The 18,144-nt window shown below is 39.4% G+C and overlaps 1 protein-coding gene across 10 annotated transcripts in view; it reads right to left on the bottom strand.

Moving 5' to 3' along the window:
- The window catches only part of DOCK10 (dedicator of cytokinesis 10), a 218,944-nt gene that overhangs the window by 115,521 nt on the left and 85,279 nt on the right, over positions 1–18,144 (bottom strand). For all 10 annotated transcript variants that reach the window (XM_080670696.1, XM_080670695.1, XM_080670694.1 and 7 more), the window contains exon 2: positions 10,010–10,129. In XM_080670696.1, the coding sequence (XP_080526822.1) occupies positions 10,010–10,129 (120 nt within the window). The remainder of the gene's footprint in view (positions 1–10,009; positions 10,130–18,144) is intronic.

Genomic DNA, 18,144 nt, shown 5'->3' on the forward strand with positions numbered 1-18,144 from the left:
TAGGACCAACTTAAGATTTATATTTTGCATTTTTTCATTCCTTTTGAATTTCCTCTTTCATCTTGTTTCTTTTATGTTATTCACTCTGTTAGATAAACAGCAAATAAACCCTATTAAAGTTTGGAGTAGAAGACTGAAATGCATGCTTAAATTGAGCTTTGCTGGATTTCAATTATTTGGGGATAACTTATTTCCTATTTGGACAGATAATTCACAGATACACAGTGTTACTTGTTTGGTTTCCAGAGGACATTACATATTGTAATCCATTGACAAGATTAGGAATTTTTTTTCTCTAAATAACTTTTTTTTTCTAGATTTCAGCCACTATTTTATAATAAAAGCTTTATATAAAAAGTAAAAGATTCCTCTTTTTCATTATGCACTATAGTCTCCTATTGATTTCGTGCATTTTGAAAAAAAATAATAGCTGTTCTAAATACTCTAAGTGTGGTGGAAAGTAGAGTAACATGGCCCAAATGTAACCTTCCTGTTCAGTTACACTATAGTTACACTATAGTTATACTTAGTCCCACTAAGATCATTGCTCTGTACAATAGAATGAATACTGAGCTAGTTTAAGAAGCTTCTTTTTCTTAATGGTAAGCTTCTGAAATGTGAGCTCAGGTTTTCAGTAATAATAATTACATGGCAACTTGATTCATGATGTCATGTAGTAAAGATAGAGCCCCCATACCTAAGCTAATGCTTATATGCAATGTATGAGGTTGGGAATTCATTCAGGATGGGGTCCTAAAAACAGATCATGTGTACAGTCATGTCTACAATGGTTATGAGTGATTCCTGATGACCTCTGGTTATGAAATGATAACTGGGGTTGAGTCACCCCAGTTTAGATTTAGAGATAAATCTAAAACATTCTTTTACAACATGCATGGAATTATAGCACATCTAATACTTTGCAGAGAATACAGAAGATACAAGAAAAGGAATACACGTTAAAATAAATTCCCATAACAGGTTATTGGTCAGTTACATTTTGTGGTAACACTGGAGAACCTGCCTGAAAAAGCAGGAAGCCACCAGTTTCAACTGCAAGAATTATGGTACTTCTGCTTACATTTGACTTCTATAATGTGTCTCCTTCGAAGCAAAAATAAATTGATCAAATAAAAAAAGAAAAGTATAGAGAGTCATATTTGTTAAGGTTACAGAGAATTTCTTTTCTGAGAATTGGATGCTTTCAGACCATGACAAATTGCCTTGGCCACAGCAGACTTCCTGTTCTCTTTTATAAAGCATCTGGTCGACAATTAGTACAGCGCAATAGCATGAAATGGATCTGAGACTGGCTGGAACTCAGCCGAGCTCCTCTTCTGGAGGCAGTTTTACAAGCGGCCTATTGTGCAGAGATTATGCATTTGAAAATAAAAACTATCATTTTTATTTATGAAACAATGCATGCAGGCTTGTTTGTCATTTCAGGCCCATACTATTCAGACAGCGTAGACTACGCCCTGTCACTTTCTGGTTCCTCTACTCTGCAGTGGGTTGTCTTGGTGGCTTTGCCACAGCCACCATTCTGCTGGCTAACATGACCACAGAAGACTTCATTCCAAGCACATCAGGGCCATTTCTCAATTGACCAAAGGCCACTGTCAAAGTCTAAAAAAGAGGCCACTTATCCTATCCTGGGCTGAGCACAGCTTCCTGTAACAGCATTGCAGATCCCAGCTGTTCAAAAAAGAAGACAGAGATGCTGGTGTCAGCAAATCAATCAGTCCCAGCCTGAGAAGTCAATGGGCCTCACAACAGGGACTGTTAACTAACAGTCACGATCAATCCCAACCCAGCACGTGTCTGAATGTGACCTCCACCAGAATTTCTCAGACCGAGGCACGGACAGTGCCTCAATTTTAAGCAGGAGCTTATATTACACTAATTGCTTGAAAAACATTTTTTTTTATCACATTCAGAAGAGTATTGTTGTGATTTCATTTTTTTTATTTTTAAATACATGAGAAAATCACTTTAATGCCTTCATTGTGCTTTATAGGGAAGGTGTCTTTGTTTTGTTGAAGGTAAACTGCATGGGGGATGCACAGACAGTGAGCAGTTGGCCATCACTGGACAGTCATCCTCCTCTAGCCAAGGTGAGCATGGGGACCTCTCCGTCACAGGATCTAAGTGTATAAGGAGGGAGGTTTGGAGACCTGATTCAAGTTTTACTCTTAGACGGGCAAACCCCTGAGCAAGTCATTTCACTTCTGTTTTGCAACTCATTTCCAAGTCTTCAAAATGTGTCACCTCCTCTAAGGAGGGGAGGTGAGGATAGAATATTCTATGTATGGAAAAATGTTAGCATGAATAGAACCCAGTTCTCCAATATACAGATACTTATGCACCAGGACCTCCCCTCAGCAAGGACTCCCGGCCGTGGTCTGAGCTCTCTCCAAGGTTGCACAGTGAAGAAACATGCTGGCTGTGAGGCCGGAAGACATGGCCCTGTCATGACCCTGTGTCGAGCCGCCTCAGACACAAGCAGCCCTGACACAGAGAGCCACCCTGCCACGACCCTGTGACGAGCCGCCTCAGACACAAGCAGCCCTGACACAGAGAGCCACCCTGCCACGGCATCTTCTCTCCTGGCTGCTCACATCCCTTCTTCCATCCGGGGCTCAGTCCTGCACCACCCTTGCCCATGCTCATCCACCTCTCAGAGAAACCCTTTCTTTCCTTGTTCTTTTCTCATCTCAGGCTTAGGATAGGTGCCAACTCCATTTGGAAATCTTCTCTAATTCATGCAACAAACATTTTCTCTTCTCTGAACTATATAGTTACCACCTACAGCTTAACTATAGAATCTTTAGGGCCAAAAACTCTGCCTGTGATTAGTTAAGTCAGTCATTGTACAGGTGTGTTGTTTTGAGTATAAATCACATTAACTCTGCTTTGAGGACAAATTATAAAAATAAATTAAATGCTTTGCCATGTTCTTCAGGATATTTTGTTTAATTGTTTTAAAGAATGAAATACTTGAGTGCAGACATATATTTTTATGATTGTTTAGTGTCCTATATCTGGTTTAAGTATATCCACAGGGCTGTGAACCATCATCGATATTTAATTTTAGAACAGTTTCATCACTCCCCCCTCAAAACCCATACCATTAGCAGTTACTACCCATTCTTCCTTTTTCCCAACCCTTGTCGATTACTAATCTACTTTCTGTCTCATGAGTTTTCCTATTCTGGACACTTCATGCAAATGGAATCATACAATATGTGGCTTTTTGTGACAGGCTTCTTTCACTTACATAACGTTTCAAGTTCATCCATGTTCTAGCACGTGTCAGTACTTAATTTCTTTTCAGGTAGAACTGTTTATCCATTCACCATTTGATGGACATTTGGGTTGTTTCCACTTTGGGGTTATTTGAATAATGCTGCTATGACTCTAAGTGTCCAATCTTTATTTGGACATATATTTCTAGTAGGATGATCCCAGGGCAGTCTCCACACGTTCTCACTGAACTGAAATACACACTCTAGACTATTTTACTACAATGCCAATTATCCAATGGCACCACTCACTGTGGGATTCGGGGATATTAAAATATTAATTTCCCTCAAGTTGTGCACCTTATCTTTCTAAGAAGCAGCTGGCCACAGCATACTATTTAGACAGAAATTCTAATAATAAAAGTCAAGGTGCTTGTGTTCTATTTCCATCTTTACAGTTACTCTCCATCCTTGAATAAGAGGCTTTTCAAATCTCAGCTTCATTAGCTTGTAAATGAGAGAGCTATTATAACTTAGAAATAACATAGTTTGACAAAGACTATTACTTAGCTTTTAAATCACAATTATAGCATTCTTGCACGAACACTGGGAGTCACTTAGGCTCAGAAGCCAAGGATTAAAAAGAGGTTGAGCCCAGCCAGTGTGGCTCAGTGGCTGAGCATCGACCTATGAACCAGGAGGTCATGGTTCCATTCCCAGTCAGGGTACATGCCCGGGGTGTGGGCTTGATCCCCAGTGTGGGGCATTCAGGGGGCAGCTGATCAATGATTCCCTCTCATCATTGATGTTTCTATCTCACCCTCTCCCTGCCTCTCTGAAATCAATACAAAATATATTTTTTTAAAAAAGAGGTTGAGATTCTTATAACATGTTAGGTTGTGTCTCAGTAAGAGAAGCAAGAAAAAAGAACCCCAACAATCTCATGACCTTTCTGCCTTTCAAAAAATGAAATAAAATAAGACCTTTCTGCTTCCTCTCACCAAATGACCCATGTGGTTGAGTCTGGAAATCCCCATTACCAGTTGCTTTTTATAGCCAAAAACATACTATGAAACGAACAAGCCATTGGTATGCTAAGAAATCAGAATTCACTCAGTCTTAACAGCGAGCCAATGAAAATGGCAGGATGTACTGAAGAGCCCTGAGAGACTAATTCTGTAATGAATTAGGGATTTGATAAGAAGGAGGGTTTTGATAAGACGGTGTAACTATCTAAACAGGCTATTTCAGGTGTGCAGCATAGACCTTTGACTTTGACAATGGCATTTCCCCAGGTTAAAAGCATAACCTTGTTTATATTGGTGATATTCACAACTTAGCTCACAGAGATGGGCCATAAGGCTGAGCTGAACTAGAGGAGTTTTACAGGTGTGGGCAGTATTGAAATATGCTTTCCCACAGTGTGAGGTGCTGCTAGCTTTCAGACCTCTAAATTTTCTTATTTATTTACACTTTGTAACTCCCAGAAATGATTCCACCTCAGGCTCGGTGTCCTCCACTTAGCAAGAGACTCATTTCTGGCTTTCTCACTTTGTGTTCTGCTATTTTGTATCTGCCTCTCCTTAAAGGGAACCACTTCACAATATGATTCAGGGTGTCCTCGAAACTGTCCTTTAGCTTTTGTTTTTGCCTTCCTTACTCTCCTTGCCTAATTCACTAAGCAGCAATTTGGTGACTAAGTTCTTTACTTTTTTGGTCTTAAGTTTCTATTGCTACCAGCTTCAAAAAGATAGATGAGAAAAACAAGAATAGCAAATATAATTATTGAAGTAGTACATGTTTTTGAATGTACTGTTAATGAGTGCACCGAAACTGCTTATTTCTAGTGAATCATTCTAAGTTATACAGGTCATCGTGTCCGCTCCCAGAAACCCACGCACCAGGAGAAATCGTTTCTACCTGGAGTGTCAAGATAAAGGTGCTGCTACTTCAGTCCCTTAACCTGGAAGAAGATGATTTTAATTCAGTGTTCAGCAATCTTAATTGAATGCTCATGAGTCAGACCTTGTGTTGAGTACTTGAAATACAGTTATAAATGGATTTCTCCCTTGCCTAGTAACAAAAAGCATGTGCATAAGTACATTAAGTGTTATAGGGAGGAAATGAGCCAGGCACTGTCCTAGGTGGAATGAGTCTCTGCAACAGGGGTCATGATCTTAGTGCTGTGTTTTTTTTTTTAATATATTTTATTGATTTTTTACAGAGAGGAAGGGAGAAGGATAGAGAGCTAGAAACATCGATGAGAGAGAAACACCGATCAGCTGCCTCCTGCACACCCCCTACTGGGAATGTGCCCGCAACCAAGGTACATGCCCTTGACCGGAATCGAACCCGGGACCCTTGAGTCCGCAGGCCGATGCTCTATCCACTGAGCCAAACCGGTTAGGGCTTTAGGTGCTGTTTTTCTGAGGTGATTTTTGAGTAGTGTCAAGGAGGAAAGTATATTGATGATCATTTTATTCCTCATTACTTCATTCTCTTTATTCTCACGTTTCCTTTCAGAACGGCCGTTTGCTTCGTGAAGGAATGAAGCTACATTCTAGAATAACAACCTACATGTTTCTCACATAAATACCTACTTTTGTTGTGCCAAGTGCCGCTCTTGTTTCTGGGGGCCTTGCAATGACCAAGGTAAAAGACAGTCGTCCTAGTACAGGCTACACTGACAGCAAGAAACACCAGCAATGGCAAAGCAAACTGAGATCTTTCTAGGCAGTGACACACTTTACAAAGAGAAGCAAGAAGGCTGATGGGGTAGGTAACACAGTGCGGGAGTTGGGTAATGGAGGCTGGAAGTCAGGGATGCGTCTTTGGGGAGGGAGTACATGAACTGAACCGTGAATGAAAAACAGGAACCAGCCTGCAAAGGAAGTAAAGGCCCTGTGAGCTTGGCAAGCTCAGGCAGCAGAAAGAATGGAAGGTAGGTATCCATGTAGTGAGCAAGGGAAACAGGTTGAGGAGACAAGGGCTCAGAGATCATCAGGAACCAGCAGGCTGGGACAATAACAAGAAGGAGCTTGACCGGACTCTCAAGGCAATGGGAGACCACTGGGAAGTTTTACCCAGAGGACTGGCTTATCTGATTTGCATTTCTAAAAGCTTTCTTTAAATGAATCCAAGTGAAGGCAGGGAGGAAGCAGCAAGACCCTTTAAAGGCCACTTCTGGGGATCCAGGCCAAAAATGATGATGCTGACGGCTTGGGCCAAGAGCTTGGATAGACAGAAACGATGTAGGAATTCTTGACACTTCTTAACTATAAGCATTCTTAACCAACTTTATGTTTCATCCATATTAGGGCACACATGTCTTAACCACAGGGCTCTTGCTTTTCCTGTCAGCCTCACTCGTCTAGGAGTGCTGTTCTATATTCAGTGCCTTGTGTGTGCTAAGTAAATATTGATGAAACAAACCAAGTAATGAATCATGTCTGCTCTCAGTGTGGGTGCTTGGAAATGTGGAAACACAGAAGTGAGCTGAGTTCTCCAATCAGTGAGACACAGTTGGGCTAAGGACCACTGGAAGGAGGGTGAGGAGCTGGAGCTGTTCCCTTCTTTCCATTCTGTGATACGTTAGGATTGGAGTGGTCATCTACTACCACTTCCCACTGGGGGTGGGTGGGGGTGGAGACTGTCCACACACAGCCCACAGAATCCTTACCATCGATCAAGGATGAGCCTGGGAAATGATCCTCTAGCCTGGTGAACAGGAGGCTTACTGTTAGTAACCAACACCCCTGACATGAGACATAGGCAGGGGATGGGGCAGACAGGGGCAGAGAGTCTGTAAGGAAGGCTCTTTATTCCACATAGAGGAAGAGGGAAAAACCCCAACACATAAACACAATTCATTTTAGCAGGACTCTGTATAGCAGATTCTATAAAGGGTCAGGTAAATTGTTTAGGGTTCTCTACCTCTGCTGCAATGACTTCACCTCTGTTGAAGTCTGCAGGTATAGCATGAAAGCAGCCATTGCAACAGGTGAATAAAAGGAAATTATTGTATTTAAGTAAAACCTTATTTATGGATACCAAAAATCAGAATTTTATATAATTTTTATTAGTTACAAAATAGGCTTCTTTTTCCCCCCTTCAACTATTTAACCATTCTATGAAGGAAATACAACAGGCTAGAATTAAAAAAAAATACACATAAAAATCATTCTTACTTCACAGGACATAGAAAATAGACAGCAAGCCACCCATGGGCCACAGTTTGTCAACTCTTACTCTGTAGAGCAGGAGGGAGGAAAAACGATCCATCTGCATTTTGTTAAAAAGCTGGCAACTTCATGCAGTAATATTTGACACCATCCTTTTATTTGGCAGGTGCTTAATGTAAATGAAAATTTAGCTGTTTTTCTGAGAAGGCATTTTCTGATAAGGGGGACTCCATAGCATCAGATGTCTCTTGAACACCTGCTAATTGGCAGTTAGTTTCCCAACTGTTCTCCCAGGTTCCTCTTCACCCTGTTATATGCTCTAATAACACACACCAGGTCACTTGTTCTCCTTGAAACACTCCAGTGACTTGCCACTTGCATTTGAAGATGACACAACGGCTTACCTTGTCCTTGCCTGACTTCCTCTCTGACCACCCTCTCTGTCCGCCCTCACCACTCTTCAATCTCAGAGAGCTCTCCAGGGGCCTTTGTAGCAGCTTCCTCAGCCTGAAACACCCCTTTCTTCCCTCCTAGGTTTTAGCATGGTTGGTCCTCCTCAATTTAATCTTGTTATTGGTGCTGTCCATGACCACCCAGTCCAACCTAGTTCTTCTAGTCAGTTTCTATTGCATGGCCCTGTCTCATTTTCTTCCTGGAACTGCTCTTTATCCAAACTATCTTGTTAATTAATTTGTTTACTTTTTTTGCCTTATTCCTCCCAGTAAAAGGTAAGCTCCATTAAAACAAGGAAATTTCTGTCTAATCAATGCTGATGCCCCATTCTGAGATTCATGCCTAACACTCAGGATTATACATTTGTTGAATGAATAAAGAAAGGACATAGTCTGAGGGGTGACAGAATGTTATACCCAGAATTGTGCTAGTATATTACCCCAGTGGGGAATTAGGGTGACTGTGTTTGATAGGGGTGAGGGTTGGATAGGGGAGGAAGAGTATGGCCTTGAGAAATGGACAAGGACCAGATGTTGGAGAAGCCCTTGGGCAATGCTCAGGGGTTTGCCCTTCATTTTGTTGGCTATGGGGTTGACTGCACAGGATAAAAGAATTCAGTGTGTTTACTGGAATGTTCACTTTGGGAAAAGAAAAAAAGTATGTATTATGTGCTCTGTTTATACCTATAGGACAGCAAAGGTCATACCATAATCAGATCATTCTTAAGTGAGTGTGAAAGATACCAAAAAATGAAGTCAAATTCAGTGAAAATGTTTCAGGCCATCTACTCTCTTCTTGAGTTGGGGGAACTTGGTATAGCTTTTGACATATTTCTGAATAACAGAGCTAGAAGAAAAAGTTTTCCAAGTTTTGAGGGTTTTTTTGTGTGTATGCTGTTGTTTGACAGAAAAAGGCTGTTAACTTTGCCTTCAGTCTGAAAGAAAATGATACAGAATTAAAAATAAAACATGGGTCAACTTTGTGTTTGCAGTTCAAGACCCAGTGGCCTGATTCAACCATGGAAATGAGATCTCTGCATGAGATAAGCTTCTCTTAAAGTGTGTCAAAAGTGGGAGCCATTTAAAAAATCTGAAAAAGATTGGGAGAGTTTCCTTTTCCTACCTACAAATCTATCGCCTTTCTTCTATTCTTCTTTGTACTTGGAACGGAAAGTTAATGTCCATAATACCTTCTTTTTTATTGAGCCATGGAGGAAGGTGAAAACAATGAACCTTTAGAAGCCAGAAGCCAGATCTGCTTCCAAAGTAGGGGAGGGAAGGGAAGTCTGAAGCTGTTTGAGGAAATGTGAGCTCTGAGGCCCAATGGTTATTTCACAGGATGACCTCAGAGCCGTCTTACATCTGCTTTAAAATGCTCATGTTGGTGATGTCGGAGAGTACCTTTCTTTTAGGAAAAAACAGGAAAATTTACCACCTGCCCATGGAGATCTATTTCATAGTTAGATATTTACTAGCAATTTATAATGTTTAAAATAACCACAAATGGAATGGTTGGGACACATGGGTGCTCAGCATCCATAACTTTACTGTGTTTCTTTCCAACACACATTTCATTTTTATTCATTCTGTTTACCACCCCAAGAGTGGTCTCTGTGCCAGTGAACATTGTCCTAAAAAGGGCATATCCAAAATCACAAAGCCCTCCATGAAGATGCACCTGCCTATCTTTCTTTTCCCACAGGCCTTATCATTTCCTTATTAAAGGACACCCAAGATTAAGAGCGACTTTTAAGAATTGCCTCTTTTGGGCCAAGAGAGTCCCACCTTTGTCATCAGTTGGTTACAGTTGCTTGGAAGCTTTTAGTTAGGAATGGTCTGAAGGAGGAAGTAGGCCAGGTAGGACAGTGGTTTGAAACCCATACATTGGCGGAGATACAGGACTAGCTGGACCCAGGCAGTGCCCTGTGCTGCTCCCTTTCCAAGTGGCCACTGTGTCACTTAGCCCCCATCTTCCAAATTTATGAGGTTCTTGGGCACTGGAAATTGCTGGATGTGGACTACCACTGCAGTGACTGTAATGTAGGGTGACCACAGGGAGGGCTGGACTCCCCTAACCCTCTAATCATCTTGTGGGCCCTCCTGAACTTAGATGGCTTGAAAGGAGCACACTTACCGAGAAGTCGTCACTGGGGAAGAAGAGGAGATCTCGAAGGGGATCATTCTGATATGTCTTTTCAAGTTCTTCAATGATAGTTTCATAATCCAAAGGCTCAGGAAGCCTGGGTTTTTCTTGCTGTAGAAAAAGAAAACATAATATTAACCACTGACACATATAATCTTCTTAATGCCTGGTTGGATTTCATGCCTTAGTATCACCAAGGCTTTGACATTGTGCAATCTCCCAATAGCTTCACAGAGACTCCCGGCATTTAGGACAAAGCCACACAACTGTTACATCCAGATCTCAAATAATAGGAGAAGATCCTGAAATATGTGACATCTCATTCAGTAATTCAAGCTGTTCACTAAGTCCTAGCACACCCATAGACTATAATTCTATGTAAACTTTACCTTTGTCAATGGGAAGAAAGGTCTTCTGTTACTTGCTATAGTATTGTGATGATCATCATCACTTTTGCTGAATTAGATACTTCCTTGTGAGGTCTACTTGAGTCTATTTCAAAATGTTGGCAGCCTGCTAGCAATCAAAGTATCACAGGCTATCTTAGTTGTCACTGAAGCATGGATCCTGTGTCAGAATTAATTGCTTGGCTCTGAGCCTTTTTGCCTTGATAGAGAGAAGCTGGATGATTCTCTAATAGAAATGAACAACATAACTATTATGGGCACAGTGTGGTGAAAATCGAGAAGAGTCTGAAAATAGCTTTATAATCACACTGCATTGAAGACGTGAAGCTGAAGCCCTGGCTGTGTAGCTCATTGGTTAGAGCAATGTCCTGATGGGCCAAGGTTGCCAGTTTGATCCCCATTCAGAGAACATACAAGAATCAACCAATTCATGAATAAATGAAACAACAAATAGACCCCCCTATCTCTCTCCTGCTCCCCTGGCCCCCCCTCTCTCTAAAATTAATAAAAATAAAATAAAATGAAAAAGTCCTGAAAAGAACGGCACTGCCTTCAAATAAGCTGCCCATAGTACCAGAAAGATAAAGACAATGCTATGGGAGACGGTGTGATTGTTTCATTATAGGGTTGGTGTGTTTAAACGATGGAGCCCAAAAGAAAGAATAACACATCACAGAACATAAAACCAAGGACACAACTAAGTTCCCTTGGCCCTATGATGATTTATATTAACACAAATGAGAAGCAATCGTCGTTTGGATTATTTTAAGGCTCGGAAGCTGGAGTGGTCACCATGAAATGTGTATGCTAAAGTGATCTTGTAAATAAAAATAAAATTTGTTTTCTTTTTCATGACAATGACATCAACAGTTTCCCACTACCCTTGCTCCTCCCCAGTTTGCAAGGCACACAGATTTAGCTTCCATTTCTAAGGCCTTCTTTGAAAGATCTCTGCTGCTAAAGCCCCAGAAATCTTTATTGATGTTTTAATAATTTCTAATGCACTCCTCAAAGTAGCCGTCAATGTTTATTTTGATGATTTTTCCAAATATAAAAAGTGAAACAAAACAAAATGTAACACAATGGGCCAATAATAAAGATTTCCATGTACTTTCTGCATAAAAATAAAACAAAAGAAAAATAACCCACTTTATAAATCCTTAAATAAACCAAGGAAAATGTAAAGTGAATATTTTCTCTGGAAAGGGCCCTTTCAGCAAGATTGATAGATGTAGCAAATAAAATTCAGAACTCCATGCAATATTTGAAGAAAAGAAGAAATTTAGTTGCCCAAAATAATCTATTTAGTGAAAGAGCTGTAAAACTTTCAACATTTTGAAGTAGAAGAAGTAGAGACACTATGGCATCAATTCGAGAAATTAAAAACGAAATCTTCCTAAAATCAGTATCTTTTGATAAAAATTCCTTTATTTAGACTTATTTTAAGTTACAGTTCCCTATTTTCCCAGGCAAAGGTCAATTCTAAGGATCACAAAATGATAGCTTAAGAGACATGCAGATTCCAGATGTTTGGTTTGGTGCAAACATTTATTTCACTTTATTTTTAGTTGGCTTTGAATGCCTTTCAGGGGTGGTATTTCACTCCAGTTCAGCTAAGGATCTCCATAGTCCTTTTCTATTACCTCTTATCCTGTAAAACCACACATTGATTTTACCAACTGCCCACAAGGTCTTCAAGTATGAAACACCTGGCTTATTCTAGAACCTCTTTCCCACCCTAATATAGTTTTTGTATATTAAACGAAGCAAATAAAATAGAATGTATTGTAAAAGCATCAGACAGTTCTTATCTCAGCCACAGATTTGGTTGGTTATGTCCCTTTTCTTTCTTGTGTTTTCAGCTTTAGTGTTTGAGCCCTTTGGTCTCATAAGCTGGTGGCATAACTACTAGCACTTTCCTTCTCTCATTTCTTTACACCACCATGTGAGAATGTGGCTCCTTGTGTGTTGCAGTTGATAGATTTAAAGGCAAATGGCATCAAGATGTTTTAAGAGGCCTCCTACAATCTTGTTTGCACTGTCTTTTAAATTTCATCTCCCATCAGCTACAAACTACAGCATTAATAAATAAGCTGGAGACTAGCAGACCTTTAAAGAAGACATTTTACTAGGGCACCTCTTCCACCTAAAGTGAATGCCACCTAAATTCACAGAAAAATTAGAGCTCACAAGTCACAGGTTATCAATAAAACCATAGAAAAACTAAGTCCTAAACTTTCCTTGTTATGCCCAATAAAAGGCATAGCTTACAACAGATGTAAGCATCTATTGGAGGGTAGATTTTCATTTCAGGCTAGGACATACAAGTCAATCAGTAAATGACATTTACTAAGACTTTCCTGTTTAAAATGCTGCACTGAGGTTATTTTAACACAAAGTTACAAAACCTAGCCGATCTGCTTCATCTAATGTATTCAGTCTTGACCTCTGGGCAGAGATATATTACGTTGAGTGCTATCTTTTCAGAGAACTTGTTAATCAATTCAGGATTGCTTGTGTAATTTTCAGGATATTCAATGCTTTGTAATTTTTGTGGACATGATGGTTTTTGTGGGTTTTTTTAAATATATTTTTATTGATTTCAGAGAGGAAGGGAGAGGGAGAGACAGAAACATCAATGATGAGAAAGAATCACTGATTTGCCAAAACCGGTTTGGCTCAGTGGATAGAGCATCGGCCTGCGGACTGAAAGGTCCCGGGTTCGATTCCGGTCAAGGGCATGTAACTTGGTTGCGGGCACATCCCCAGTGGGGGGTGTGCAGGAGGCAGCTGATCGATGTTTCTCTCTCATCGATGTTTCTGACTATCTATCCTTCTTCCTTCCTCTCTGTAAAAAATCAATAAAATATATATATATTTTTTAAAAAAAGAATCACTGATTAGCTGCCTCCTGCACACCCCACACTGGGGATCAATTCCACAACCTGGGCATGTACCCTGACCGGGAATCGAACTGTGACCTCCTGGTTCATAAGTCAACACTCAACCACTGAGCCACGCTGGCTGGGTGGACATGAGGTTTTAAAATGCAAATAATAATGATATATTTCATAGCATCTAGAGCCTGGGATCTGGCAGTGTTTGCCATGAATGCATTATGATCTGTGATGGTGAGAATCCAGGCTATGGATGCAGTAGTTCTCTCTGAAGCAGGAGAGCTGTTTTGTTCAATATTTCAGTCACAGAGACAGATGTATATAAGGATGGTGGGATATGTTAATTTCTCACTACAGCTGCTTGCAGAGACACTGAGTAAAACTGGGAACTGAGCAGCATTGATTTATAGCTTTACAACGGCTGGGTTTGTCCCTCCAGAATTTAATGTGCCTCTTTCTTCTGGAAATGCACCAACTGGGAGGAGGCATGTGCCAAGACTGCCCTGAATTGGATTGGGTTTTTATAGTGCTTTTTACTCTCACTCTCTTTCTCTCAAATCGGTAATGAATTTCATTAGGTATTCTAAAACCACTCCAGGCCTGGGAAAAGGCACCCACCAGTACCTGTTATTATGCAGCAGGGCTGGTGCTGCACCACAGGGGGAACGGGCACTATTCTTCCTACACAGTATTAAGGGATTTGTTTGCTCCACTTCCCCAAATCCACAGCTCTCCTCTAATTCAACTTCACAGCAGAATAATGGGATCCTGTCACCAAAACAAATGCTCTCTTCCTTTCTACTTATTCCTCACTTGGATTACCAACATAACGTCTAAGTCCTAGAGTTGGTCAACCTGCCATCTTCATAACAGCCAGTACTGCCAAGAGCCCTTTAATTGGTTTGGAGTAGTCGCTGGTCTATGCCTTAGCTAAAGATTCCAATTGCAAGAACATAGTGTCCATTACAAAGATCTGAATTGTTTTCATAATTGTAATTAAGTACCAAATGGGTGAAGAAATGATGCTGAGGACTAAGCATTTGAAGTATGTAACACTGAACAATTAAATGACTAAATCATCAACCTAGACCTGTCTCCAGAATAGAAATACGTTCTAACTAAAAAATTAGCTGGACTATGGAGCTCTGCTGTAGGAAAGTCCAAAATGAAAGGGAGAGTGTGATTATAGGTTTTCTGTGTTGAGAGGCAGCTGAGAGTGTAGCATGCACTCTAGAATGAATGTTATGGGGTAATATTTGTATGTCTTAGAACTGTACCACATCCACAGTGCTCATCACATAAGTGCTAAGTTTTAAATTTGCACTAGCCATGGGCTTAAATCACTTTTATTGTAAATTTAATGTGTACAAAGAGCAAAGAGTAGGCGCTCAATAAATATTTGTTAATAAGTTAATATCATTTCATGCAGGAATTCCTTTTCTGGGACTCAATTTAAAAAAAAATCACACCTATAATCCAAAATTTATATAAAATTGTCTTTGCAACATTATCTTTATAACAAGATGGGGAAAATATATTCACCTTAATCCAAGATAGATAAGAAAAGCAGGCTGGCTGGTAGACGCTATATCCAAAAAGTGAAGACACCAGAACTGCTGCTCAAAAATGTGTGGTTTACATTTTTCAAAGAATTGTGTGTCATAGAGAGAGAGTTAGTGCTATAATGGGCTCTGGGAAGGGCATTGAAAATAGGGTAGGGTTGGAATGAATCAATAAATAATTGTAGCACATGCAATGGTTCCTCCTTGTAACGCTTCATCCTTCATTACAGTTCATGAATCCACAACATTTTGTATGAGTGGCTCTTGTGGGAAAACATGAGGAGGATGGGGTCCTTGATCAAGATACCAAGCATTGCTACAAAAGAAAAGATAACAAAAGGGCACTATCTCAGTAGGAAAGAAGGTCAAGTTCATCTTGACACTGTTTTTCTAGATTCACACATATTGTGACATTAGAGTTTGGATCGGGAATACCTAGATCTATAATGGGTAGTAAGGAATGAAGGACATGGTCAGCTAAAAATGGGAAACAATACATTATAAAGGATAAGGAATGATTAGGAAATTATGGTACATCCTTGCTAAGAAATAATACATGACCATTAAAACTAAGTTTTTGAAGTTTGTAATAATAAGCAAAATTGCTTATGTATTATTGTTAAGTAAAAGTGGGACTAAATATTGCACACCAGAATAACTGTGCAAGATTTTAAAAACTTAAAGAAAAAATATTAGAGACATAGATCCAGATATTATCAGTTATTACATTCGGATGGATGATGACATTTAGGATTTTACTATTTTGAATTTTCATATTTTCTATAATGAACATGGATTGCTTTTATCATGGCAAAAAATGAACTTTGTTTTTCAAGTTATCATGCCTCCATGGAAACCCTGGGGAATCATTGAATTGTAAAACTGTTTACCCTTTGAAAACCCACCAGAGAGGGAACCTAGAAAATCCCAGTGGGGACTTCACATGCAAGTTCAACCACTAATATCTTTAAGTAATTAAAAAAAAGATACATAAACACCAGGGGAAGGAGACTGGGGAAAAATTACAGATTATGTAGGTGAACTAGAAACTAATGTCAGCAAAAAAGGGAAGAACAATTAGCAATGTATTTACTAAGTATTTTGAGCTCTGTACGGCACCATAAAAATCTGGTAAATCACTTAAACACCTCTGTGTACCAGTCACTGTCGCAAAGGATTCCAAGTCAGAATCTGTATTTGGAAGTTAGGATCTTTTACCTACCAGCTGCATAATTTGGACAAGTCATTTAAATTGTACTTAGTGGGGTTGAGTCCAATGAGTCAAGGGGCAATATGCTGCTTATGGCAGTGCTGTTATAAGGATCAAGGAGATGGAGTATGTGAACCATCAAATACATGCCAGACAAATATAGATTTGCCTTTATTGGAAAATAATCGAAAGCACCTTACAAGTTTTACCCCAAAACATACACCAAAACCAAGTCAAATTAATCAGCCAATTGAACTAATTACACTAAATTCTTCATGTACCAAGAATTGTGCTCCATGCCTATATAGTTTTCATCTAAATTTCATTTAAAGAAACAAATTTTAATAACTAATGATTCTGTGGAGGCAAGAGAATAACAAAAGGAAAAACACTGAAATTTAAAAATCCTATATAATAAAAGCCTAATATGCTGTCTGATTGTTTGACCAGTTGTTATGACATGCACTGGCCACCAGGGGGCAGATGCTCCAACTGGTAGGTTAGCTTGCTACTGGGCTCCAGCGATGGGGACTGGGTGAGACGGGCCTGGTGAGATGGGACAAACACGCTCTGGAGCCGTCCCATGATCCCTCCCCAGCCTCTAAAATATTTCTTCTAATTAATTTCCTTTCAATGTGCACAAATCCATGCACTGGGCCTCTAGTAAAAGATTAAAGATCAGTGGCTCCTCCATGGATCTCCTGAATCAGGTTGGGGCTCCTCTGTCCCCCACAGGTAGAAAGAAGAATGAAAGTGACTTTGAAATTCTACTTTTTTCTTTTTCCTTGAGAAACAGCCTAGGAAATATTTTTATGTATTTACACCTCTAGATTCAAAAAAATATTAAATTTAGCATTGGTTTAATATTAAATTTATTAGCTGTGCAAATATAAGTATCTAGATAACAGTCAAGTTGTAGATACTTAGAATTTGTTTCTATAGCTCTTACCTACACATATGCAGGTCAAGCTTGTTAGGACAGGTTAGTTAACAGGATCACTAAGGACTCATCAGGGAAATATTTGATGTGATAAGGAATGAAGAATAATCTCTATTGCAAATCCTTTGTGTTTGGGGCCCATATGTTTGTGTTCTAAATTTTAAGTGTAATTAGGGAGCAAGGCTTTGGTTACTCATCATTAAGGTCATTTTAATTTGTTAATCTGAACTAGTTGCTCTCCTTTTCAGGAAATCTGATCTTTTTAAGAAATATTTATTATGGAAAGAGATTTTTTTTCCTATTTTAGAGAAGTTTATATTTTTCTGCAACATGCAATGTATCCTGTGATGCCAATTTGGACTTCCTTAATCACTCTTGCCATTTTTGAATATCTGAAACTTTATTCTAATTTGAATATTCATAACAGAATTAATCCTGTATCTTGAAATGCTTTCTTCATTTTACAAAACTTTGCATCCTGGCTAATGACTCAGAAAAACAAACCAATCAAAATAATTACCATAGGACCAATACAGTAGGCTCTACCATGTTAATTCTTTAAATATCCTCTTGACATCTTGGCACACAGACAAGCAAATAGCTAAGAATAAGGATCCAGGGGGATCTTTAGAGAGACCCTAAAAAGAATTCCAATCTTGAGATGTCCAAAACATATTCAAAATTACACAGCTGGTAACTAATTTCTGCATTATCAAGATAACTGATGAATTTTCTTAGAGGAAATAAAAGATCTAAATGACACATGGATTTTTTAGACCTTAATTTAATCCAGGCCCCTTTGGCCTTAATGCAGTTGAAACGGAACCAACTTCCACACTATTTGTGCTTAAAACAAATGAGAAAATTGGAGAGAGACCATGCAGCTGGATTCACAGCCATAGCTGTCAGCTTGTGGTCGTGTGACAGATTCAATTCAGCCTTTCATCAAAGGGAGTTCCACTGGACAACTTCTCAAATGTTGGCGCTTCAGAAAACAAGACTAGCTTTTCTTACCAAAAAGGAAATGATTAAGTAAAGAATAAGCCATCTTATGTTGACCCTGTAACCTTCTCTCTGTTTTGACCAACTGAGTTTCGTGAGAATGGAAAA

Source organism: Plecotus auritus (assembly GCF_963455305.1).
Source record: "Plecotus auritus genome assembly, chromosome: 5".
NCBI lineage: Eukaryota > Metazoa > Chordata > Mammalia > Chiroptera > Vespertilionidae > Plecotus > Plecotus auritus.